Below are 26,642 nucleotides of genomic sequence, written 5' to 3'. Positions count from 1 at the left end.
TGTCCGACAGTTCAGCTGTGGCCTGACAGGTTTCACCCCAACAAACACAGCAAGGAACTGCAGTTGAGAAGCATGCAGCGGCGTGCTCCCAATACGAAAACCGGTGGAGGGTTTGTAGAATGATCATCATCTTCTAGACACTCCAGTACGAAGACAATATCGCCGTATTTTCTCGAAAATAGTGAGAGAGAAAATAAAGATATGATGTCAACGTATCCTTGTTTCCCAAGCTGTTCCTAATCCAATTTCTTCCATCATGGTGTCAAGTGTGGGGATCTACCGAGGCACCTCTTCCTTGTGGTGAAAGCGAGAAGGAGGAGAGCAGGTGACCACACACCTGCTTATGAAGGTAAGCTGATGAGGGGTGTGGTCAGACTAATACTGGTATTAGAGGTACATTTGTGGTTTATTCAGTACGCGTGCACGTACGCGAGATAGTGCAGAAGGCGAAGCCAAGCTAAGCCACTAACGATACAGAACACACACACAGCTTCGCAAACATAGTGCAACGACCACGGAAACGACTAGAAGGCTGGCATTCTAAAGGTAAATTAACCAAACAGCGTGGCACTCAAAGTGTTAATGTTCTATTCCTTACCTTGACTTAGTCTATTTTGCTGCTATCTATTTTATGCTCGTTTTATACTTATTATTATATACTTATTACTTATTATACTTATTTTATGTCTGCACTTTATGCATTGCTCTTGATCTGCCGATTTTGTGCACATTTTATGCCTGTCTTTTTTTACTGCTGTGAAGCACTTTGAGCTGCAATTCTTGTATGAAAGGTGCTATACAAATAAAGTTTATTATTATTTTATTATTATTACACAACAATCCATGTTGTTCCCAATTTACCCGAAAATACTCCTTGATGTTTATTCAGGCATGACAGGGTAATAATGTTTGTTTTGGACTTTTAGGGTAAGGTGAAGGCTGAGAAGTGGCTAGAAAACGATTCTCGTTCCCACCTCTGCCAGTGGGTCTTGGACTTCCTGACTGGCAGACCCCAGGTGGTGAGAGCAGGCAACTGCACCTCCTCATCCATCACCCTCAACATAGGGGCCCCCCAGGGCTGTGTTCTGAGTCCCCTCCTCTACTCCCTGTACACACACGACTGTGTGGCTCAGCGGAGTAGCAATACAATCATCAAATTTGCTGACGACACAGTGGTGGTGGGCCTGATCTCTGCCAACGACGAGAGGGCCTACCTGGAAGAGGTCAAGGTCCTGGCGGGATGGTGCCAGGAAAACAGCCTCTCCCTGAACGTCAGCAAAACAAAGGAGATGATTGTGGACTTCAGGAGGTCGGGGGTCAAGGACTACAGCCCCCTCAGCATCGACGGGGCACCGGTTGAGAGAGTCAACAGCTTTAAGTACCTCGGAGCCTACATATCCGAGGACTTGACATGGACCACACACATTGACAGTGTTGTGAAGAAGGCACGACAACGCCTCTACTTCCTCAGGCGCCTAAGGAAGTTCCAAGTCAGTCAGAAGATCCTTAAGAACTTCTACTCATGTACAATAGAGAGCATCTTGACCGGCAACATCACCTCCTGGTTTGGGAATAGCACTGCACAAGACCGAAGCAGACTACAAAGAGTGACACGTTCAGCCGAACGCACAATTGGAGGGGGGCTCCCCACCCTCCAGAACATTTACAACAAGCGTTGCAAGGGCAAGGCTAAGAGAATCATTAAAGACTCCAGTCACCCGAACAACTGCCTCTTTGAACTGCTGCGGTCAGGCAAGCGATACCGGAGTCTCAAGGCGAGCACAGAAAGACTCAGAAGAAGCTTCTATCCCCAGGCCATCAGGCTGCTAAACGAACAATGAACACTACACAACAACAACCACCAAACGCACATAGCACACACATCCACACGCACACACTCACTTTAAACAAACACACTGTAGCACCCACTCCACACACTTTATAGCACACACCCACTTTAAACAAACACACTGTAGCACCCACTCCCCACACTTGATATTTATTGATGAAGGATTGCACTACAACTCGTACACCTTACTGTAAATTGTACCTAAATTGTACCTCATCCCATTTCTGCTTTGCACTATATAGTACTGTACATTAGTACACTGCATAGTATTGTATATTACATGGTAACTCAGAACATTGTACATATGTCTATACCGAACACTGTGACCTCATTTTCTTTTTCTAAATTACATGCTATACTATGTTATTTGATACTATCTTGTCTAGCACAGTCTCTGGAGCGTAACAGTAAGAAGCATTTTGTATGAAAGTATTCTGTACTTCTGTATGACAACTATTAAAGAAACTTGAAACTTTAGACACTTTAACACTACATTATATTTATCTATTATTAAAGAGATTTGCTCTACATTCATACCTCATTTGCAATTGCACCTTACCTCAAAGTTTTGTACCTCATTTTCTGCATTGTACCTCACTGTTTACTCATTTTACTCTGTATTGTATATTGTATATATATATTGAATATTCCTCTTTACTTACTTTTTACTTACTTACTTTTTCTTTTTACTGTATGAAGCACACTCTCAGGGACTCATACATAAAGTACCTACATTTTATTGTGATAAATAATAAACAAACTTGAAAACTTGAAACTTGTATGTATGTGACGAATAAACCTCTTAAATCTTTTTTTTATCCACTTTTTCTCCTTATTTTTTCTATTTTTCTCCCATCCCAATTTCGTATAGCCAATTCTCCCCTCCCCTGTCATGAACGTTGCTAGACTATGCCTCCCACTGGTCGGCTGTAGTGAGGATAGAAGCCTTGCATCATGTGTCCCCTCCGGTACACGAGGAGGCAGCCTGTCACATCTTTTCACCAGACAGCGCGGACTCTCAGTGGCGAGGAGTAACGCGTGGGAGGCTCACGCTGCCCCGTTACTTCCTGATTCTGCTGTACAGGCGTCACCCAACCGACCTGTAGGAGTCGCTGTCCACAACGTCCAATCCCCACCCATCGACCTCCACCCGCTACCTCTGTCAATTGAGATAGCATGACGACTGGCCCAAGCCACAGGTAATGCTGACACCGGGATTCGAGACCGGAGTCTCTTGCATTGGTGACGAGCGCAATCTCCGCTACGCCACCCAGCCGCCCCAAACCTCTTGAATCTTAAATCTATTTTTGTACCTGCATTCTGTTTTGTTTTTAAATGGTTAATGAGTAACTTATTGATTGTAAATTTTTTTGCATTATTCCAAATTAAGGGGATGGTGTAGTGTTTCGATTGATTAACTATCTTGATCAAAAGTATGTAGGTCTATTCTTTTTCTCATTATACTATCCACTGAACTGTTTTATGTATACAACCTCAATCTTTAGAAAATTGTACCAGCATCTCTAATATTGCAGGTTGGAAATCACAGGGTAAAGTGTTTTTGATACAAATTTGCTGCATGCATCACGGATTGTGTGTTTATGGAGGTTTATCGAATAATTTCCCGACAGGACGTCATGCATCGGTGTGATTTCTTTTAACAACATTTTGAAACATTCTAAATGTTTTCACAGCGTGTGCAATGCTGTGTTGTTGGTGTAGAGAGAAGGGGATATGATTTAAATGTATGGTTAATAAGACGTACGTTGTGGCCCATTTCTCAGCTGTATCCAATTGCTTGCCTATAGCAAGTAGCGTATATGCATATAACATTGTTTAGAAACCTATTTTGCGAACGTTAGAATGAGTTTTTTTCCCATTTTCGTCGAGATGTACTCCGTGGATGACATGCTAATGTCACGTTACTGTTTAGTTTACACAAATTTCTTGTGGTCTGTAACTTGGCAACAAAGATAGCTGCTATTGGTCGTCACAGAACTCGCACCAATTACGTGAAATAAAACTATGTGGTGACCACGTATCCGTTCGCGAGGAAAGATCTAGTCCCGACTTTAAAATTATGATTGCGAGGCGGCCGGGTAGCGCAGCGGACTAAGCGTCTGTCTACCACCACAGAGACAGTGGGATCGAATCCAGCTGTGGTGCCTCCGCTTGGCCGACCGTCCACACTAACACAATTGGCAGTGTTAGTGGGTGGGAAAGCCGGCGAGGGTGGGTCCTGGTCATTGTAAAACAGCGACTCCTACAGATCGGTCGGGGCGCCTGCACAGCAAGGTCTGGTCCTGGGAGAGGTAGTGTGCTCCTTCCACATGTTACACTCCCCCAGTGAGAGTCCGTGCTGCCAGGTGAAAAGAAGTGGGGATTGGCTACACATGTGTCGGAGGAAGCATGTGATAGTCTCCGCCCTCCCAGACCGACGGTAGGGGGCAGAGCACGCAACGACCAGGTAGGGGATCGGGAATTGGCATAACGACTAACATTGGGATGGGGGAAAGATGGAAAAAGAAAGGGGGAAAAAGATAAAGTAAAAAATGATTTACTTGATTGCGCAAAACAGGCCGGATTGTAAATGGAGAACTTTTTATTCCCTTTTTTTTTTTTATTATCTTTCTTCCCCTCTTTTTCCCTCTTTTTCTCCCATCCCACCCTTCCTGGTTGTTGCGTACTTTCCCCTACTGTTGGTCCGAGAGACCGGAGACTGTCACATGCTTTCCTCCGACGCATGTGCAACCTGCCGGCAGGCCAGCCTGGCCGCGCAGGTTCTCACCGGGGAGAGTGTAGCGTGTGGGAGGCCGCACTATCTCTCCCTAGTTCCTACCCTTGCTGAGCAGGCGCCCCGACCGAACTGTAGGGGTCGCTGTCCACAACGCCCAGGACCCACCCTTCAGCTTTCCCACCCTCTAATACTGCCAATTGTATTAGTGTGAGCGGCCAGCCAAGCTGATAGCAACGCCGGGAGCTGGATTCGAACAGGCGAATCCAGCGTCTCCGGTGTTGGTGACGAACGCAATTTCCGCTACGCCACCTGACCCCCCTAACTTTTTATTCCTAAATCTACACCAATATATCTTTCACCCAGAGTGAAAATTGCGTAGTCCGCCGAGGTGGGAACGGGATGAAACGATACAGCCTTCACCTTATGGCCTATTTCACCGATACGAAATGTAAATATATTAGTTATACAATAAGTAAATATATTACTTATGGTTATAAGGCTGTCAAAGTTAACGCGGTATTAACGTGTTATCGCCCGATTCTATTAACGCCACAATTTTTTTTAACTCACGATTAACTTACAAATCTTTTACTTTTTTCTTTTTTTTTCTTTTTTTTTTTACTAGACTTCACTCAGGTGTATTATTGATGCTCTCATTGATACTATGTTTGTTTCTGAAGTGTGTGTGTGTGTGTGTGTGTGTGTGTGTGTGTGTGTGTGTGTGTGTGTGTGTGTGTGTGTGTGTGTGTGTGTGTGTGAGATATAGAGAGAGAGGGGGGTGAGAGAGATGAGGAGGGGGAAAGTGAGAAAGAGAGCTGGGAGAGTGTGTGTGTGAGAGAGGGGGGGTGTGTGATTACTCAGCCCTTGTGTGGGTGAATGTAACAAGTTCCTAACGTTTTCTTTCCCCTATTATTTCATGCACATTCATTGTTTTAAATTATTATTTTCTTTTAAGTTATTTTGTGCATCACTGTTTTGAATTTGATGCAAATTTGCAATGCATGAGGGTCATCCTTTTGTGTTAAATGGCTGCATAAAGCAAGCATTTGTTGACTCTCATGTTGATAAGAGTATTAAAACTTGGAACTTGAAAAAGATCCGCTTAGGGCTTGTGTCCATAGCGGACGTTTTTTTCAAGGCGGACCGCTTTGAAAAAAAGGAAAAAAAAGCTCAGAGCGTTTTCCTGGGTCTCGCGACTGCCGCGGCTCCGCCCCTTCCTCGATGTTGATTACCTTGATGAGCGCGCTCCTTTCCAAAAGTTTAACTAGTTTCAACTTTATGCGCTGGGAGCGCTCCGCCCAAAAACGCTGCCGCCGAGAGCTCATAAACGCGAGGCGCGGGGAAGAGGAGCGCGCCTGTAGCATAGAAATGAATGACAGGAAGGAGCTGACAACTCATAAAACGTCCGCTATGGACACAAGCCCTTAGGGTAGATAAAAAAAAAGGTGATTAATTTGCGATTAATCGCGAGTTAACTATGGACAATCATGCGATTAATCGCGATGAAATATTTTAATCGATTGACAGTCATAATGTACATTATGTACCTTTTTTCTTGTGGTCGATTAGTACTTTATATACGTTTTCGGATGAGACCGTGTTGCCTGGAGACACTGTAGCCGCCGGAAAACGTGTCACCCGTGAGAGGTCTATGCTAGCAAGCTGTTTATTTTGAGTAACTGAATTAAACAATATTAAAATATGTTAATATGACAATTGACAAACCTCTTGTGAGGAACACTAACAGGCTAAAAGTATAAATACCGGGGGTATCCCTTTCATCCTGGTCTATGATTGGTCTACAGTGGGACGTCTCACCTTGTCCAGCCTGTATTGCAGTTGCTGGAAATGGACCCGCTCCATGTGCAGCATCTCCAGCTCTTCTCTCAGATGGCTGGTTTTGGTCAGCTGTTCACTGAAGCAGATCAGGGCCTGCAGGGGTTATAGGACATAAATACATACAAACTATTCACTCTGGTAGGGACTTTTTTTTTAGAGCGCTTTTCTAGTCTTCCAAACACTCAAAGCGCTTTATAACTTATGGCTCACATATCACCCATTCACACACACCGACAGTGGAAGCAACCATGCAAGGCACCAAGCGGCTCGTCGGAAGCAGTCATGGAGCCAGGTTTGAACAAGAAACCTTCCGATTACCAGATGACCACTCTACCTCCTGAGCCACTGTCACCCCCAGTGGTGTTCACCGTCAGAGAGCTAAGATGTACTCTATGGAACATCTGTTATGTGATGATACACAGCCCCATAGGACTGACCAGACTGAGATACTGGGCAGCAGGTTGGACGCCTAGTAGTCAAAGGGTTATTGGTTCGGTCTCCAGTACAGACTGTGTCAAGAGCACCTAGCCTCCTATATGGGTAATAACCAGCTCCAAGGATGGCTACTGAAAACTAGCTAACATCAGCTAAACTACTGTGCAAACAGGCAGTTGCTTGCAATATATCATTGTGGTTGTATCTGTCCATATAGAAATAAACCATAACAATACACATGTATACTGCTTATGGCCATAATGGAAAATCTACCAAAACTGGGCAGCTTTAAGATTGGCTCTGCTATGATTTGGCTGTCTGTCACATACAAAGGTCTGATGACCAAACAAAATAAACAGACGTCACACTGTCTGATGTCAAAGCTGCTGGGCGTGACGGTGATGCCGTGTAACTCACTCTGTCCAGTTTATTCTCCAGGGTGCGTAGGGCCTTCTGAGTCCGCCGAGCCTGAGACGTCTGCCTGTCACTAGTGTTGACCTCTCCCCTTCTCAGCTCCGTCAATGTCTTGCTAGAGATCTGCTCACATCGCGGAAACATGGCATCAGCTATAACAATGTAAGAATCATGACACTGTTAGTATGCAATAAGTTGTACTTCTTCTCAATTTATTTTCTTTTGGGGCATTGCTTGCACCAGTCCCAGCAGCACCAGTCCCAATTTCAGAAAATAATTATGAACTTTCAGGGACCCCTGTTCACTGTTGGTCGGTATATCACAGCTCTCAGTTAGTGTAAGTGCGTATATATAGGCTACACAGTACACACCAAGCTGCATCATGGAGTATGTGAGTGAAAAAGTACCTCCTTCTCAAGCTCAGCCTGACACTGCTTCTCTCTCTCCAGGTCCTCCTCCAGCTCGTCTCTCTGCTCCAGTAAAGCACGCATGCTCTGGGTGTTCTCGCTGTCCTGCTGCCGACGCAACACGTTCTCATGCACACAGAGGTTTCGCTGCAGCTCCCCCTGCTCCCCCTGCAGCTTCTCCATCTCCTGACTTCACTCACACACACAATCAGCCGATTAGATGACGAGGACACACACACTGTGTCAATTATTGTTTCTTTAGATAGGTTTAAATAAATTCTTTGTTAAATTGTTATCACGTGTGGACTCCCTATTTGTGACAAACCTCTTGTTCGTCATAACACACACACACACACACACTCACAGTCACACACACACACGGTACACACACACACACGGTACACACACACACACACACACACACACACACACACACACACACAGTGATGATAGGATGTGAGGAGGGAGGGTGTGTAAATCCTAATAACCTTTGCTTGCGAATGTGCTCCTGAGACTGGATGCTGTAGGCCTGCCGGACTCCCTCCATGAAGCGGAACTGTGTCTGTAGTTTGGCTCTCTCTGTCTCTGCCTCCACCTCGCTGCTGTCAGAGTGGTCACTAGTAGCTGACCTGCCTCGAGGCATGGTTGCACACTTGCACGATTCCACTTATCTGTGGAAAATAAAAGTGTTAGGCTATTTACATTATTTACATACAAATACAGTAACAATTTCATCGTTCATAATGATTCTCCTCCTACCAGGCCCTCTGAGTCCTTGGTTGTGTAGCGAATGGTCTGGAAACATTACATACATTATATTTGACCATTATTGTTCGATGAATACAAGGAGAATACTGTTATTGATTGATTGATTGAAAACTTTATTAACAGATTGCAGAATGGGTACAGTACAGTAGGCTACAGCTCAATACATACAATTGTTAAAGGGATGCAGACCAGAGAAATACTTTCGTCTTGTTTACATCAGGGTCCCCCATTTTTTATTAATCATGACATTTATGACATACACGACGTTACATCCAGACATTTGACATACAAGATATACAAATATACAGTACTGTTTAAGAGACAGAGATTATAAACGAAAATATATACATTCTAACTAATGCTAACTAACGTCAACATCATACAACATGTAACGTTCCACATGTTGACGTTAGTTCTAGTGTTGGTCGCTAACTTCGGCAGCTTGGTTTGCTAACTACCGTAATGTTACTGTAAAGTAACGCTTTAGCATTGTCGTATTGCCGGTTTAGAATGTAGTACTAACGTTAAACTATTAGTTAAGTTAACAAGCCAGCTGAGCTGGTTATTGTCCAGGACCAGGACGCAAAATATCATGTGACATTTGAAATATAAACAAAATACGAATTGAACGTTAGCGTACCTGCAGGGATTTCTTCTGTAAATTCTCCAAATTGTTATAGTCTCTTAGTTGTTAACAACTGTTGCTACGGGCTGTTTCGCCGCGGGATGGAAAGAGGAGCGCCCTGTGCCTGCAGCTACAGTGGTTACATTACAATGTGTTGCTGCTGGCGGTCGTGATGCAGTGGAACCACAGTGGATGGAACAGAATCGAAAGTTAGATAACGTCAGGTCTAGTACATCACATGGTAACCAGAAGCGTATCATTATTTCAGTGCGTACAGTTTAATCCGAATATTACCATAACAATTTAACAATTTTTTAAACAACTTTCCATATAGCCTATGGTGAAAACATGCAACCACAGTCTCAATCAAACCACTCGCTGTCTCCTACTCCTACCTACTCGTATTGTCTAATGTAATGATTAGGCTGCATGGTTGTGCCTCAAGCTAGATTTTTAACTAACAAACACTTTATCTAGCAGTCAGTGGCTCTGGCTCTTGTTGTCCTGGCTTTGCTTCTGGTTGTGACTCTGGCCGTGGTTGTGTATCTGGCTCTGGTTCTGGTTCTGGTTCTGGTTCTTCCTGTGGAGTTGGAGGGGCTGCTTCTAGGAAGCTACGGAAGTAGTCAGAGGTATTGAGCTCAGGTTTCCTCAGCAGCAGGTGGCACTTTGGGAAGTAATAGGCTGTCACCAGTCCCATGTTGCTCACAAGACTGAAAGACACATAGGCAATGGAATTTAACTTAGTTACTTCCTTTACAAGGCTACTGTAAATGGGGATGAAGAACACCCAAATCACACAGTATATCAGGGTGGAAAAGGTGATGTCCCTGGATAGGTTGTACTGATGGAGAGGTTTTGCTGCCATGAAGGTGCACATGAATGATATGAGGGCCAAGCCGCCATTGAAGCCGTGCATCAGGCCAAAGCCTACCATTGGCTCCACTGGGCATGGCAGAAACCTCCTTACAAAGGTCACATTCAAATGAGCCAGGTACCGGGATAGAGAGGGTCCTTCCTGTACAAACCAGCCACAGATCCCTGCCTGCACACCACAGCAGGCCAGCACTAGCAGGTGTCCTCCGAGACCTCTTAATGTATCCAGGTGAGAGGCAGCCCTCTGAGGGAACTCTGTTACGTAGAGTATCTGTGAAGAGAAGGTAGCAGAATTGGGTAATATCACGTTTTCCTTACCAATATGTTTTACCGTACGCTGGCAGCACACAGTCCTCACCTGTAGTGAGATGGACATAATAGTGGAGAGGGCCACTGTGTGGAAAATGGAGGTGAGGGGCAGCTGTAGACAACACACCACGTCCCCTGGCTGACCCAGGAACAGCAGCAGGCTGAGACAGCCTCCTACCAGGCTGAGCAGGGCCACACCACTCATGGATCCTCCAGAGGCCCTCGCCAGTGGGGTCCCTCGGTGCTTCAGGAACAAGACCCCCACCGACCCCTGGCACACCAGCAGCACCACTCCTGCCAGCATCATTCCCACGGACTCAGGCTGGCTCCAGGACAGGAAGTCATATGTAGGGTGAGTGCAGTTATTGCTGCGGATGAGGGACCACTGGCCTTCAGGGCATTTTGTACACTGGATGTCCTCTTTGAGTCAGGTGACATAGAAAAACATTTAACAAAATGACAAAGGTATAAAATGAAGAGAACAATCTAACTTGAACATTCTTTCAACACACTTATTTTATTTTATTTTATTTATTTAATTGCCTAAAGGACAAAACAAAGGATGTTTGGAATACTACAGATTTTCTTTTTTTCTTATTTAATAGCCTAATTTCTCTTCAGAACATCAAAAAGTTGAAGTGGTGAATATGTGGCTCATGAATATTAGGGTTGGGTACCGACTACCGCCCAAATTACATCGGTACTACCGAATACAGATTCATGCTATCAATCGGTACCAAATTGCGGTACCTTTATAGGTTTAGTACAAGAGTGTAATATTACATTTACACATTTAGTCATTTAGCTGACGCTGTTGCCTGTTATCCAAAGCGACTTACAAGTTCTGTACGATAAGTCATCAGGAAGGGCACAACTCTATCAGCTGAGTAACAATGTTCATCAAAGTGTTGAATGCTACAGTGTAGGTTAGTTTATTAGGACAAGTGCATGACAGTAAGGCTAGTTAGGGTTAGAGTATCCCCCCCCCCCCCCATTTTTTTTCATTTCAGATAATGGTTGAAGAAGTGTGTGCGGGAGCTTAGAGGACTGTATATAATTATCACCTTAGGGGGTGTGGTAGGATGCCTTAACTCTTAAACTAATTGTACCAAATACACAACTGAGTGAATAACTTAAAATGGAGTCACCTAAACTAGAAAGAGCGAGGAAACTGTTTGAATCATAATGCTTTTATATAAGCAAAAAAAGGGGAAAAAAGATACATACGAAATATTGTTATCACGTTACACAATGCCTAATTAAATACTATTACTAAATTTAGATGGGCGCCCAAATAGTTCTATTAAAGTGTTCTGGCCAAACGTTGCAGCGGTTACCACTGTCAGAGGAACAATTCCCTCTGCAGGATGAGAGAGATGGAGAGAGTTAATAATCCTGGGGGTGAGAAAAGGACCCGGATGAGTTCTGTGATGAGGAGTAGTAGACCGCTGCGGGGTGATGAGGGCGGGAAGACGCTGCCCGGTCCAATAGGCGCCACCAGTCTGCTCCTGCAGACCAGATGCACCGCTGTGGTGGATCCGAGTGTCTCGCTCCGCTCCGTGGTGCTGCACGGCGCACGCCGACAGCTGCTGCAGACACGCTGGTCCCCTCTGTACCACAGGCTACTGCTATGGCTACTTCTTAGGACTAGTTGTGTCCTTTTACAGCGACACAGACCCTATCTAAATGTTCTCTGGTCTGTGTTATATATCGACTGATATGTCCAGTATAGAGCAGCTATCGAAGCATGAGCCGAAGCTACTTTAGGTATTAGCGCCGAGCTAGCTAGCTTCGGCTAACTGGTAACGATAGATGGGGAATACTATAGTCCGCTGTAATATGCTAATCCCAGACGTTTACTAAACATCAAATTAGCTGGGTACTAAAACTCACTCTCTCTTGGTGGTATAATGTCCGCTTGGTAAGCCACTTTACATACTTGGTCACCGTCAAACTATAACGTTAACGAGAGCAACGCTGGGTGTACGTCTGCTCTCGCTGGGTGTCCGGTCAAGTTCAACGTCAACAAGCTCATAGAGAGGAAGTGACGCAGATACGAGGGAACACTAAACCACCTCTGGCCCACTAGAGGGCAGCACCGCCATACAACCTGAGATGCCATCAATAGGCAGACAGTGCAACATTATGTGGTAAATAATAACTTAACTCCCACATATTAACTTAAAGGGGGGTTATTTTAGGTCTAATTTTACCTAATTGCAGACCCTTCAGCACAGCCGCCCCCTGATTTGCGGCGCTAATCAGTACTGAGGTCTGCTGAATGTCTAGTAGTCACTCAGGCTGGTCAGAGTCAGAGTACGGGGGTAGTCGGATCAGTCGAGCCACTGGTCTGTGGTATGTTCTTCCTCCGACATCCACGATAGCAGAGCGGACTCTTCCGTCTTGCCCTTTTACCACACTCTTCACCCCTCCGGTGAGCCAGCGGGCTCGGGGGAGTGCCTGATCCACGATCATGACTGGGGTTCCTGGTTCTAGGTTGCCTCTTTCAGTGATCCACTTGCGGCGGCCTTGCAGCGATGGGAGATATTCGGTGGTGAACCTCTTCCAGAATTGGTCGGCTAGAGCCTGACTATACCTCCATTGTCTTCTGCCGATGATCTCGGTGGAGGCGTAGACCGCAAAGGGAAGGGCCGCGTCTCGCCGCCCCATCAAAAGGCTGTTGGGTGTTATGGGGTCGAGATCGGCCGCGTCGCTACTGACGTACCCCAGTGGCTTGGAATTCAGAATGGCTTCAATCTCCACCAGCACGGTGTTGAAGACCTCTGCCTTCGGAACCTGTCCTCTGAGCGCGGCTGCTAGAGCAGCCTTTACTGACTTGACCTCTCTCTCCCACGTTCCACCGAAGTGGGGTGCATTTGGAGGGTTGTAGGAGAAGGTGACCTGTTGGGAGGCCAGCTCGTCCCTCAACTCCTCACTCATCTGGTGGTAACTCTTGATGAGTTCAGCTTCTCCTCCCTTGAAATTCGTCCCGTGATCAGACCATAAGGTATGGGGTCGCCCTCTCCTTCCAGTAAATCGACGGAATGACTGGAGGAAGCTGTCTGTTGTCATTTCAGCCAGCACCTCGAGATGGACGGTTCTCGTGGTGAGGCACTTGAAGATGATTCCCCATCTCTTAGCAGTTGCTCTCCCGATCTCCGCCTTGATGGTGAAGGGCCCGAAGCAGTCCATGCCCGTGTTGTGGAAGGGCGCTTCTTGGAGACGGAGGCGGCAGGATGGGAGGTCAGCCATTCGTGGCATGATGGGTTGGGCTCTGAGCTTCTGGCAGTCTGTGCATGACCGTTGGTAACGCCGCACAGCCTCCCGGCCGCGAAGTATCCAGAACCTTCTCCTGAGCTCCGCGAAGAGCCGCTCCGCTCCAGGGTGATACAATTTGGTGTCATAGTGACGAATCACCAAGTTAGTCACCGGATGCTTCGAGGGGAGTAGGATGGGGTGTTTGCTGTCCTCAGTGAGGCCCTGAGCCCGTCGTAGGCGGCCTCCGACACGTATGAGGTCTTTCTCGTCCAGTTCGGGGGCCAGTAGCCTCAGCTTGCTGTCTCTTGGTAGCTCCATCTTCCGTCCCAAGCACGCCATCTCGATCTGGAAGACCTCCCGCTGCACCCTCTGCAGCAACATGATCTCAGCTGCGGCGTAGTCGTCGGCGCTGAGAGGGGTCGGGTCTCCGGGACCGGGGTTCCGGTGGTGGAAGGTACGTACTTGGAGCTCTTCTAGGGTCTGGCAATCCTCAACCTTGGGACCGTCAGTATTTGAAGGGTCTTGGAGTCCAGTGAGGCCGCAGAAGATGGACTTCTTAAGTTCCACCTCCACCTCTGCGTTCTCCAAGTTCGGAGGAGAAGGCCAGTCTTCTTCTGGCTTGCATAGGTAGTCGGGTCCACGGTGGTAGAGGTTGGGACGTGCCAATTCCTCGAGGGTCGCACCTCTGGTGATCACGTCCGCCGGGTTGACATCTGTCGAAACGTATCGCCAGCAGCTGATCCCCACAAGTTCTTGAATCTCTGTCACCCTTGTTCCCACGAATACTTTATATCTGCACGAAGTCGACTGGATCCACTGGATGACTGTTGTGGAGTCAGACCACATTGACACCGCGTGAAGGGGGAGGTGCAGCTCTTCCTTCAGCATCTTTCCCAACTGGGCTCCACTTAGAGCTGCGCAGAGCTCCAGCCGGGGAATGGATTGCTGCTTCTTGGGTGCAACTCTTGAGCGTGCAAGAATGAAGGAGACGTGGACTGTGTCGTCGGGCTCCATCGCGCGCAGGTACGCTACTGCACCATATGCCTTCTCAGACGCGTCACAGAATACATGAAGGGAGAGCTGGCTGCCGGTCAGACTGACGCTCGAGGGAAAGTAGCTCCTGGGAAACTCGATCTGTTGGAGGGTGGGGAGCTCTTCTTCCCACTTCTTCCACTTCGCCCCGAGTGTCTCTGGTAGGGGGTCATCCCATCCCTTTGCCTCAGTCCACAGCTCGCTGACCAGAGCCTTGGCACGAGTCGTGTAGGGGTTGATGTAACCCAACAGGTCATATTGACTCGCCAGAGTACTGTAGATCGACCTCCTGGTTACGTAATGGCGAGTTTCGATTTTCTTTTGCCGGTAACACAGGGTGTCAGACTTGAAACGCCAGAGGAGACCCAGAGTCATTTCCTGGGCGTCCTCACTTGACTGGGAGAGCCAGGTCTCGCTGCTGTCAGCCTTCGCTTCGTCTGGGAGGTCTCGGACGACCTCAGGGTCGTTGGTGGCCCACTGGCGGACCTCAAAGCCAGCGGTGGCCAGGAAGGTGCGTATGTCATGCACCAGCTTGTAGGCCTCTTCCGCGGTCTCCACGCTGTGGAGGCAGTTGTCCACATAGAAACTGTGGTGGACAGCATCGGAGACTCCGGGGGGTGCGGCGCCGCCGTCGACATGAAGCTGCAGGGCGTAGGTGGCGCAACACGGGCTGCAGGTCGTCCCGAAGGGCAGCACCTCCCACTGATAGATGGACGGTTCCGGGTCGTCTGGGTTTTCTCTCCACAAGAACCTCATGAGTGGCTTATCTTCGTCGAGCAAACACACCTGATGGAACATGCGTTTGATGTCGCCACTGATGGCGGTCTTCTGTCGTCGGAAGCGCACCATGACTCCGAGGAGAGGAGGGGTCAGAGTCGGACCGGGCAGGAGATAGCGGTTGAGGTTCTGCTGGCGCACTTGAAAGCTGCAATTAAAGACCACTCTGTTCTTTCCGTTGTGCTTAACGTTATGGTGTGGAAGGTACCATGACTCGGTACTCCTTTCCGCCTCCTCAGGCTTCAGCCTCCTGACGAGTCCAGACTCTATGAGCTTGCTCATTTCTGTGGCGTAGGCGGCAGCCGTCTCGGGGTCTCTGCTGAGTCTTCTTTCAGTGCTAAGCAGACACGGCTTCGCTACTCCTGGGGGAACCTTGAAGGTCGGCATGGGCTCTCTTCTCAAGAGCGGTGTGGCGTATCTGAGGACACCGCGCACGCAGACACGCTTGGTCTTGGCTTGGAGAAGATCCATCGCCGCCTTATCTTCTTTGGAGCGAGTGTGTATCTTCTCGTTTTTGTATGGAGCAATGTCCAGCTGCCATAACCTCTGAACATTCTCCAGCAATGCCTCGTCTTCGTGCCCCGCTCCAATGAAGAGGCAGTGGGTCTGACGGGCGTTCAGATTTCTTAGACTGATGGGGCCCTGCAGGGTCCAGCCTAGCGGAGTCTCCAGGGCGACGGGACATCCGGGTGGACCCGGGATGATGTGCTTGGGTAAAGTGAGGTTCACATTATCGGAGCCGAGCAGGAGGGTGGGCTTCACCTCCATTGCAGCGTTGATCCCCAGATTACGGAGATGTGGGTACCTCTTCATGAGGGACTCCATCGGGTAGCCGTAACTGGAGAGGCACAACCCGGCAGCTGTGAATACGCGGCTCACTTTGAAGACTTCCTTCGGCCGTCCGGCCGGTGTGAGGGTGAGGGCCACACTTTCTCCTTGAATAGTGGTGCGCCCTGGTTGGATGGTGAGGAGATCCAGCTCCTCTGTGTCGCCCACGAGTCCAAGGGCGATGGCAGCCTCACGCATCAGCAGCGTGCGCTCCGAGCCATCGTCAATAACCGCGTAGGTCTCCAGAGTCTTGTCGCGGTTCCGCAGGACCACCGGCACAATCTTCAACAGCACGCGGGGAGTGCTGCCTCTCACGGGGCCCACGTAGTAGTTGCGTAGCTCTCTAGAGGGCTCATCACGGACTTCCGCCACATAAGGCTTAGCCTTGTCGTCTCTATTGTTGAGGTCGTGGAGGGCCGTGAGGTGGATCTTCCCGCACCCGCTCTGTCTGCAGGGTCCCTTGAGGGTGTAGTCCTTTGCTCTGTGCTCACGGGCGCACTTCCAGCACCGCTTATTCTCTATTATCCACTGTTTCCTTTCCTCTGTAGTCTTCTCCTTGAACACGGGACAGTTGTCTAGCCAGTGGACCTCTGTGCAGCACTGGCATGGCGGCGGAGTCTTCTTCTCTCCTTTCTTCTGGGAGGAGAAGCCTCGTTGGCCTTTCGGGGGCCCTTGGTGCTCCTTTGATCTGGTTTCATGTACGGTGGTCAGCACCCTAACGGGCCGCCCCGTTCGGTCGGACTTGTCTCGTCCACTGCGTCCATTGCCTCTCGGCTCTTCCCGCTTGGGGAGGCGGATGTGCCTCATCTCCGACTTCAGGAACTCTGAGAGCTCCATCAGGGTAGACAGTGGCTGTTGGGGGTGGAGACGCTCGTGTTCCCGTCGGAACCTCTCTTCCCTTTCCTTTGGAAGCTTCCTGACGAAGCGCTCTACGTTGGAGCCTGCATAGAGCTCAGTGCGGCCGGCGGCTCCTTGAAACGTCAGGAGGCTCACCAGAGCCTGTACCTTCAAGGAGTATGCGTCCAGGGCGTGGTCGTCCTTTATGTCTGCCATTTCTCCCAGCTCGTGGATCTCCTCCAATATGTGGTCCCACGGGCGTCCCCAGCGCTCGTCCAGGGCCTGGAGAGACGAAGTATAGGGGGTGGGGGAGTATGCGTTGGCAGTGCATATGAGCTTGGCCGCAGGCAGCGTACAGTGCATAGACAGCTCGAGGAACTTCTGTTGCTCGCTGTGGTTGGCGGCGCCCAGGAGGAACTCCAGACACATCCTCATGTCATGGTACTGACTTCTAGAATTGTCTTTGAAGAATGGGATGGCGCTCCCTGGTGGGCGCTGTGGGAGCGGGTCGTACCTAGGGGCCGGTGCAGTTACGGGCCAATGTTGATGGGATCTGGAGGTTGCTCTGTGTGTGGCGGGTAGCCGCTCACATTGAGAGCGGGGTGGCACCTCTCTTGGTGCCGTATATTCCTCCTGCAGACGAGCCAGTCGCCTTTCCAGGTCTTCGGAGTCGGCCTTGTCCCTTCTTCGGGGTCGGGGATATGTAGCCGGGTGCTCCTCCCTTTCAGGCTGGCGGCGCTGGGGTGAGTTATTCCTAGTGGATGCTCTTGATGATTGCCTGGAGGCAGAGGCCGATTGCAGTTGGGCGGTAGCGAGCCGGGTGTACTCCAAGGCCTGGGCTGCCGCTCTATCGCGCTCCCGCTCCAGTGCTTCCGCGGCTCTTCTCTCTCTGTCGAGCGCATCTTCGCGTTGTTGTTGCATGCATTGGAATATGAATTCTGTTTGGCTGGTAACGCTCCCTCTGCTTTGTGCTCTGCTGGGGGGCCTACTAGTTCTGCGAGTGTCTAGGAAGAACTCTCCTGGTTGGAAGTGATTGAAGTCCTGCCTGCCGCGTGGCTCCACTCTGTCTGGGGGATTGATATCCTCTCCAGGTTGCGAGTCGTTTTCAGCGGAGTCACTCTCCTCTTCTTCTTCAGGCTCATCTTGCTCATACTCATCTTGGTTGGCGGTATCCAGTGGCGAGAAGGTAGTTATGTCTTTACTACATGAGACTGCCACCTGGTGTCTCTTCTTCTCTTCAGGCCGCTGGGGGGTGTCAGTCGGGTCTGACTCTGTTCTCAGGATCTAACTGCGGTGTGGCAGCAGCACCCTCTACTAGCTGGGGTGTGCCTGCCGTCTGATCTAACTGTGGTGTGGCAGCAGCACCCTCTACTAGCTGGGGTGTGCCTGCCGTCTGGGTTGTAAAGTCCCCTACTGTCCGGTCAGCTGATGTGTTTAGCACATGCTGATTGCTCTCCGAACTAGGGCTACTGGGTGTACCCAGGACACAGTCATCTAGTCGGGAGGGTAATCTACGCTCCCTAGGAGCACGTGTCTTCCCTTCAGGGAAGGGGGGGGGGGGACCCTTTGAACCTACCTCGCTCTTTCGTGACATCCTATCTGGTTTAACTCCGGCTCGAAGTGACCAAATTGTGCGGGAGCTTAGAGGACTGTATATAATTATCACCTTAGGGGGTGTGGTAGGATGCCTTAACTCTTAAACTAATTGTACCAAATACACAACTGAGTGAATAACTTAAAATGGAGTCACCTAAACTAGAAAGAGCGAGGAAACTGTTTGAATCATAATGCTTTTATATAAGCAAAAAAAGGGGAAAAAAGATACATACGAAATATTGTTATCACGTTACACAATGCCTAATTAAATACTATTACTAAATTTAGATGGGCGCCCAAATAGTTCTATTAAAGTGTTCTGGCCAAACGTTGCAGCGGTTACCACTGTCAGAGGAACAATTCCCTCTGCAGGATGAGAGAGATGGAGAGAGTTAATAATCCTGGGGGTGAGAAAAGGACCCGGATGAGTTCTGTGATGAGGAGTAGTAGACCGCTGCGGGGTGATGAGGGCGGGAAGACGCTGCCCGGTCCAATAGGCGCCACCAGTCTGCTCCTGCAGACCAGATGCACCGCTGTGGTGGATCCGAGTGTCTCGCTCCGCTCCGTGGTGCTGCACGGCGCACGCCGACAGCTGCTGCAGACACGCTGGTCCCCTCTGTACCACAGGCTACTGCTATGGCTACTTCTTAGGACTAGTTGTGTCCTTTTACAGCGACACAGACCCTATCTAAATGTTCTCTGGTCTGTGTTATATATCGACTGATATGTCCAGTATAGAGCAGCTATCGAAGCATGAGCCGAAGCTACTTTAGGTATTAGCGCCGAGCTAGCTAGCTTCGGCTAACTGGTAACGATAGATGGGGAATACTATAGTCCGCTGTAATATGCTAATCCCAGACGTTTACTAAACATCAAATTAGCTGGGTACTAAAACTCACTCTCTCTTGGTGGTATAATGTCCGCTTGGTAAGCCACTTTACATACTTGGTCACCGTCAAACTATAACGTTAACGAGAGCAACGCTGGGTGTACGTCTGCTCTCGCTGGGTGTCCGGTCAAGTTCAACGTCAACAAGCTCATAGAGAGGAAGTGACGCAGATACGAGGGAACACTAAACCACCTCTGGCCCACTAGAGGGCAGCACCGCCATACAACCTGAGATGCCATCAATAGGCAGACAGTGCAACATTATGTGGTAAATAATAACTTAACTCCCACATATTAACTTAAAGGGGGGTTATTTTAGGTCTAATTTTACCTAATTGCAGACCCTTCAGCACAAAGTGCGTCTTTAGTCGACGGCGAAAGATTGGACAGGTTTCGGCTGTGAATGAATGAATGAATGAATGAAAACTTTATTTAACAGATTGCAACCCTGCCCCTTTTCTTGATCCTCCAATCAACTTTGTTTGTACGAGGAAGTCCGAGGTAAGCGACAGCTGTTATTGGAGGATCAAGAAAAGAGGGCAGGGTTTTGAGACAGGTCCATTGTTAAGGAGATGCAGACCAGAAAAAGACGTTTGTCTTGTTTACATCAATTCATAACTGGGGTGGGCAGTTCATTCCACCATTGTGGGGCAAGGACTGAGAAAAGGCGGCTTCTCCTTGATGACCCTCCTGGAGCTCGGATAGGAGTGGGTCTGAGACGGCCAGAAGATGCAGAGCGTAGGGGTCTTGAGGGTGTGTAGTTAGAGACCATTGACCAGAGGTAGGCGGGAGCGGTTCCCTTTGCCGCACGGTATGCCAGGTCGAGGGCCTTGAAGCGGATTCGTGCAGCAATGGGGAGCCAGTGCAGGTCCCTAAGAAGTGGGGTGACATGGCTGACTTCGGTAGGTTTGAGATCAGGCGGGCCGCTGCGTTCTGAATGAGTTGAAGAGGCTTGGTGGCAGTGGCCGGGAGGCCAGCAAGCAGTGCGTTGGCGTTGCAGTAGTCGACAAGAGGGAGCCTTTTCCACAAATATATATATTACTGTCCCATCTCTTGGGTCTTTGGAAAGACCAGATGATGTCAGAGAAGTTTAATAATATTTACTGAGGATGGCCAGATAATGTTGATATTTAGTCAGCACCATCATCTGGCTGACTGGTGTGATATTTGTTATGATGCATTGGCACAACAATATCAATCATAGTGGAAAGTGTCATGACTATGTTGTGTAAAATTATATTATTTTTTATTTTTTTTTATCTTGGGATGGACCGACCAACTTAAAACGAGCTGCTTGGGCACAGCAAAAAAATAAATAAAAATAAATAGAAGAATAAATACATTTATAATGAAAATCCTGAATACTATTTGAGCAACTAAATAGAGAATCACATACCTGTCTCTGCCAGGAAGGTGCCCGCCTTACAGTTAATGCAGTCAAAACAGCAAGAATGGAAGCCTTTGACTCTACGCACCTGGCCGGCCTTACATGCACCTGAACAGGTGGACCGAGGGACCTGCACACGTCAGATGAGTCAGCTACTGACTCACAACAAGCTAGAGTAATTTACTGTATACTCAACTACAGAATATCTGTCACCAAAATCAGTTAAACATTTTCTGTGTATGAATATAAAAGCAGCTAAATAGGATGGATTATATCAAATTGGGTGTGCAATAACACAGAGAAATGTCCTCATTCCCAACATTTACAATGAGTGAAATACATTATTAACCCTTTCACTACCACAATACAGAAGGTTAACATTTCACTAGTGTGGTAGTGAAAGGGTTAACCTTCTGTAGTGTGGTAGTGAAAGGGTTAACCCTTTGTCATGTGGCAGTGAAAGGGTTAACCTTCTGTATTGACGCAGCGAAAGGGTTAACCCTTTGGCAGTGTGGTAGTGAAAGAGTTAAAGGAGAATGTTGAATTCTGAATATTACCTTAGAATTCCCTGTGTGCCATTTGATGAGGGTTTTGTTGATCGACAGTTCCTTATGAAACATTCCAATGTCTTTGAAATGCATACTTTTGTTCTCCCAGTCCCACTGTAGTATGTTGTATCCTACATTTGGGTTACCACTGCTGTCAAACGCTATACGTGTTCCATTCAAGTCTAAAGAAATATTCTTCAGCACTTCCAGCAACTGCAACAGAAGATTTTATTCTCACATAAGTGTGAACTTATAAAATGTTTGTAATTTTCTTTGTTCACTTTGAGAGAGAAAAAAGTTTGAACACAGAAAATTAAGCAGGAACTTACCTTCCAAGGATATATTTTGCTTTGAGGGCCCTGCATACAGCTGGTGGCGTTGCATCCCAGCATATTGTGCAGTGCCTGTGCCACACTGTAGATGGCAGCATACACACTAAAAGCTGCGTTCTGCACGCCAGGTTCCTCCACCAGGCTAATATTATCAGGTGACAAGTTCCAACACAGTGGGCAGGGATCAGGGGGATAGGCTGCTCCTGACTCAGGGACTGGAGGGGGGCTGTCCATCCTCTCCTTACTTAGTCTGGAGAACAGTTCCAGGGTGTAGCTGGTAAGAAGGTCCAGGGTCTGTGTTCTGTCCTTGAATCCAATGATTGTGCCTACTGTCTGAATGTCTGGGAGGGAGGTGATGCTGTTGTGGTGGACCCATGCCGTGGTGGCAATCCACACATCAGTCATATTTCTCCTTATAACCTGATCCATGATAACATAATGAGACATGCAACCAAATAATCAGATATAATAAAATGAAATCCCCCAAAAGATTTGAATTGAAAAATATACAGTAAGGAAAAGCTAATAGTGGAATCACATGAGTCACACCACAACTTTCTAAACAAAATGTCAAACAAATTCCTTGTAAAATGCTTTACTTTGCTAACCTCTTTGAACAAGTCTTTGGCCGGCTGTGAGACTGAAAAGATCACTACCACTCCCACGCTGGTTGCTTTGATTTGATCCAGGATTTTCTTAACCGCTCGCAGAGCATCACCGTCGACAGGGACCAGACCCTTGTAGGCCACACAGATGGAATTATTTGCTGCTATGGTGGAGAATTCACGCAGACCCTGGCGTCCATACTCATCATCGCTGCCCACCACGGCCACCCAGTTCCACTTAAACGTCCTCAGCAGGTGCACTATGGCTTCTGCCTGCCACTTGTCACTGGGCACTGTGCGCAGGAATGACGGATAGATCTCCTTGTCGCTGAATTTGTCACTGGTGGCACCATAGCTAATCTGAAGACAGAAGAATGATGTTACAGTACAATCGAATATTAGATTTGCCTTGTTGCAAACAGTGATGTATACGGTTTATAACAGTTAATAGTTGGAGAAAATATCAAACAGCACAGAGGAGAGATACATTTTCCATACACAGACACACATTTTAGAGCGCATTTGTTTTTCTCTCTTAAATGCCCTATCAATGATCCAAACATAAGCAATATTCTCTTGCTGTTTAACTGGACTAACACTGACTAGACAACAGACATGTTTTCATTCTCTTGCTGTTTAACTGGACTAACACTAGACAACAGACATGTTTTCATTATCTTGCTGTTTAACTGGACTAACACTAGACAACAGACATGTTTTCATTATCTTGCTGTTTAACTGGACTACAACTAGACAACAGACATGTTTTCATTCTCTTGCTGTTTAACTGGACTACAACTAGACAACAGACATGTTTTCATTCTCTTGCTGTTTAACTGGACTAACACGACAACAGACATGTTTTCATTCTCTTGCCGTTTAGTTGGACTAACACTAGACAACAGACATGTTTTATGTTCTATTTGCTCAATGTAATTACGGACATTGGGGCATTAAATTACGGACATTGGGGCAGTAACACATTAAAGCTGTATTGGGTAGTTTTGAGAATAAAATATTACCTGCACAGTAACACAGTTATAAAATGCTCGAATATTGTTTATAATCTCAACACAAATCACCATTTGAAACAAAGTGAACCGACATTGCACTTAGAGGACGCTTCTTTGTATGGTAAAGGTGGTGGGACGGTACGTAGGTGCACCACAGCCAAACAGATCATTGCAATACTAAAGATAAACCATGCTTAATTTTGACTACATGGTGCAACTTTAAGCACATAAATAATTGGCATTGCTGACAGGCTAGTATTTTGTGACCAAACCTGTGGTATCAGAAAGAAACTCAGAAGTTGTCCAATGACAGAGACCATCTCTGATGTATACGGACCAATGACGGCTGCCACCCTGGTCTCATAATCCGTGTAATTACACATGACAACCAACTCCTCTGTGGATCTCTCAGTGAGGAAGAAAAGGGTTGGCCTCACAATGACAGCAGACTGTGTGCATGTGTCAAAGATCTCGTAACCCAGCTTGACGCCGGGAAGCAGCGTTTGGTTGGCATTGATCTCATCCACGGTGTATTTCATCACGAGAGCGAGACCCAGCCCATACTCATTTGTGCTGTCAGGGTGAAGGAGAAGGAGGGTTAAAGACTAAACTTAGAATTGGGGAAATGTAGAATCTGATATGTTGGAAAAAGTGATAGAGACAATAATAATAGCTTAGGTAAACAGTGTATTGAACTTGTTATGTTACCTGCTACAGCTAATGTCATCAGGTTCCAGTCTCTGACTGAGGTTGCTGGTGAGCCGGTTGATGGGGAACAGTCCTCCCAGCAAAATGTCCCCTGATGAATTGAAGAGATTGGTAGAGATGTTCTGGAACCAGCCAGGTGAACTCGGACTGCAACCCGGTCCAGACACCCAGAACAGAACCAGCAGTTTAAAAGGCAGCGACATTCTTCAGATGAACGGGAGACTGGGAGAGAGGGTTGATTAGAGACGTTAATTGTGTGAAGCTCTACAGTATGTGATGATATATCAGTGTTGTATCTTAACTCACCTCAAAGAGTCAGTCTGCCAGTAACCTGTGGCTTATTCTGTCTGGTTTTTCTGAACTCACTTGCACAGGAATGTCTTCAAAGGATGTGTCATACAAAACGCCTTCCCAAAGACCCCGTGTAAGCATGACGCTTGTGGTGTTGACTCACATTTACATTCTGTGGTCCTCATGGAGCTGAAGATGAAACATTATCACGCAATGATAATAGCAATAGCTGATTATTGATTTTCCAGATTAGCTTTGATTTAACCTAATTGAATTGTCTCACACCTATGTGAACATCTACTGTTTTCTGTGTATTTTTGACAGTATTATTGGGAGATGATGAGGAATGACGATGAGATTTGTAACTTGTGTTATTGTCATGCAGGTGGCGTTGGTTTTTCCGGAGCATTTACCAAGTCATTTGCTTGTGGTTTAGTCTTCAGGTTTCTCTGGTGTCACTTGGTCAGAGGAGATGAGCAACATCCCTTTCTACTGATTCGCACTGGTTTATTATCACAGCAAAGCCTCACATTTGTCATTGTGTATAGCTACACTTGGGCCTCCTCTGGGTTCTGTATTACACAACATTAGTCTCATTATATCTTTACACACAGTATAATGATTAGTGAGAGACATTTGTATTGCGATCATGGTTATTGTTAATGGTAGTACAACATTACAGTAGTTCGGAATTGTTGCGTGGTACATTTTCTTTTCTACTTTCACGTTTTGCATTCAGCTGACTTGCATTTGTTTCTCCATAATTTTGCATGCATGTTTGCATGTGATGTTGTCCATTCATACAAGCTGGATATCACGTTTCCCTCCTTGTTCTTTACATAGATCTGTCCTTTTACACAGTAGAACAACCTTAGTGGTTGTTTTATGTGTTACTAAGGAACAGCTTAGAGTTGGTTTCTTGTTGAAGTGTTTGCTAATAAACAACTGACAGTAACTCAGATGTAGTTAATTTGTTATTCTGCTGTTGCATATAGCCTACAGTACACTGAGTACACAATATACAGTGGTATGTTAGATGCACTCCATATCATGAGGAAGATGGTGTTTTTATTAATTTATTATTATTTTATTTTATATAGTGACTCATAGTTATTCACATCCGGAAGCTAGCCAGTCTTCAAACCACAGACCAACTCCAATGGAGCTAATTGCTTTGCTCAAGAGCACATGCATATGAGACCAATGCTTATTCACTTCCTCCACCCACACATTCAGTCTTGGGAATTGAACTGGCAAAAACCTCCAGGCACAACCTCACCTCTAACCTTAAAGGGGAACCACCACCCAATTTAAGAATACATACATGTTATTTATATGGTCTAAGACAGTCCCGGAATATTAGTGAACATAAGCAACTCTAGAGTGCCAAGACTCAAATTTGTGACATACATTTACATTCATATTGCAATCCTAAAAATCTGGAGCTGCTTCATAGAAATGAATTAGGAAAGGTGGTTATGGTGACACTGAGAGCACCCATGGTGCACATTTGTATAAAAATGCTTGTGTAGTCCTGTGTCATACCTAAATGTCATATAAGTGAATTGTATAGAAACAACTCTCACCAAAATTTGACAAAAATAATCCACCAGGGGGGGGGGGGGGGGGGGGGGGGGCTAGGTGGAGGAGCTGGCATTCACAGGTCTGATGGCCTGTGGGCAGAAACTGTTTGATTGCCTCACAACTCTACAGTAAGATTTGTGTACTCTCTCATGCAGTGTTCCAGACAACTCGCAACTGGGGATTTTTTCACAGTTTTTCACAGTCCGTGACGTGCACCTGGAACACTTGGAGGTCGGATGTCAGAATTTTCAACTGGAAAGTCCCTGGAACGTAGCATCTATTACATGAAAGAAGGTACAGTATATGACAGAACTTCCTGCTGTATATCCAGGGAATCCGACACCACATCAATGCAGAAATCCTTCTCTGGTTTCTGGCTTTGGGAGACAGTAGCTGATGTTCACAAATATTGATTGATGGAAATAACATATTTGAATTCTTAATTTGGTTGGTGTTTCCCCATTTATGGTCACCGCTACCCCTTTGACAAATACAGGACAAAAACAGGCCCAAATTACCAGCAGGGACTTAATTTTATTCAGATTTCTAGTCCAACCTCTGTAAATTCTTGCCACTTGCATGCCATACACGTTTCACTACTTGCTCTTTCACTATTGAAGCACTACTGGGTGATTGATGTTTTGCAATAGGACAAATTATTAAAGAAAAATAACAATTTAATAATAATAATAATAATGGATT

At 47.0% G+C, this 26,642-nt stretch overlaps 2 protein-coding genes across 2 annotated transcripts in view; both read right to left on the bottom strand.

Annotated features, from left to right (window-relative positions):
- Positions 1 to 9,154, bottom strand: part of odad1 (outer dynein arm docking complex subunit 1) — a 56,836-nt gene extending 47,682 nt beyond the window's left edge. The window contains exons 1-5 of the mRNA XM_084316611.1: positions 9,090 to 9,154; positions 8,170 to 8,352; positions 7,682 to 7,871; positions 7,278 to 7,397; positions 6,405 to 6,518 (exon numbers count right to left, since the gene is read on the bottom strand). Coding sequence (XP_084172737.1) covers positions 6,405 to 6,518; positions 7,278 to 7,397; positions 7,682 to 7,871; positions 8,170 to 8,324 — 579 coding nt within the window. The 5' untranslated portion in view covers positions 8,325 to 8,352; positions 9,090 to 9,154. The remainder of the gene's footprint in view (positions 1 to 6,404; positions 6,519 to 7,277; positions 7,398 to 7,681; positions 7,872 to 8,169; positions 8,353 to 9,089) is intronic.
- Positions 9,155 to 9,543: 389 nt separating this feature from the next.
- Positions 9,544 to 24,268, bottom strand: LOC311229612 (taste receptor type 1 member 3-like; the record flags this gene model as incomplete). The annotated part of the gene is made up of 8 exons (XM_084315688.1): positions 9,544 to 10,218; positions 10,306 to 10,676; positions 20,869 to 20,989; positions 21,417 to 21,620; positions 21,737 to 22,159; positions 22,348 to 22,704; positions 23,630 to 23,930; positions 24,066 to 24,268. The coding sequence occupies 8 exons, from the start codon at positions 24,266 to 24,268 to the stop codon at positions 9,544 to 9,546; spliced, it is 2,655 nt and encodes an 884-aa protein (XP_084171814.1).
- Between the last annotated feature and the right edge of the window lie 2,374 nt (positions 24,269 to 26,642).

The sequence above is a fragment of the Notolepis coatsorum genome (genome assembly GCF_963971535.1).
Source record: "Notolepis coatsorum genome assembly, chromosome: 6".
NCBI lineage: Eukaryota > Metazoa > Chordata > Actinopteri > Aulopiformes > Paralepididae > Notolepis > Notolepis coatsorum.
This window is presented reverse-complemented; position numbering and strand designations above follow the sequence as displayed.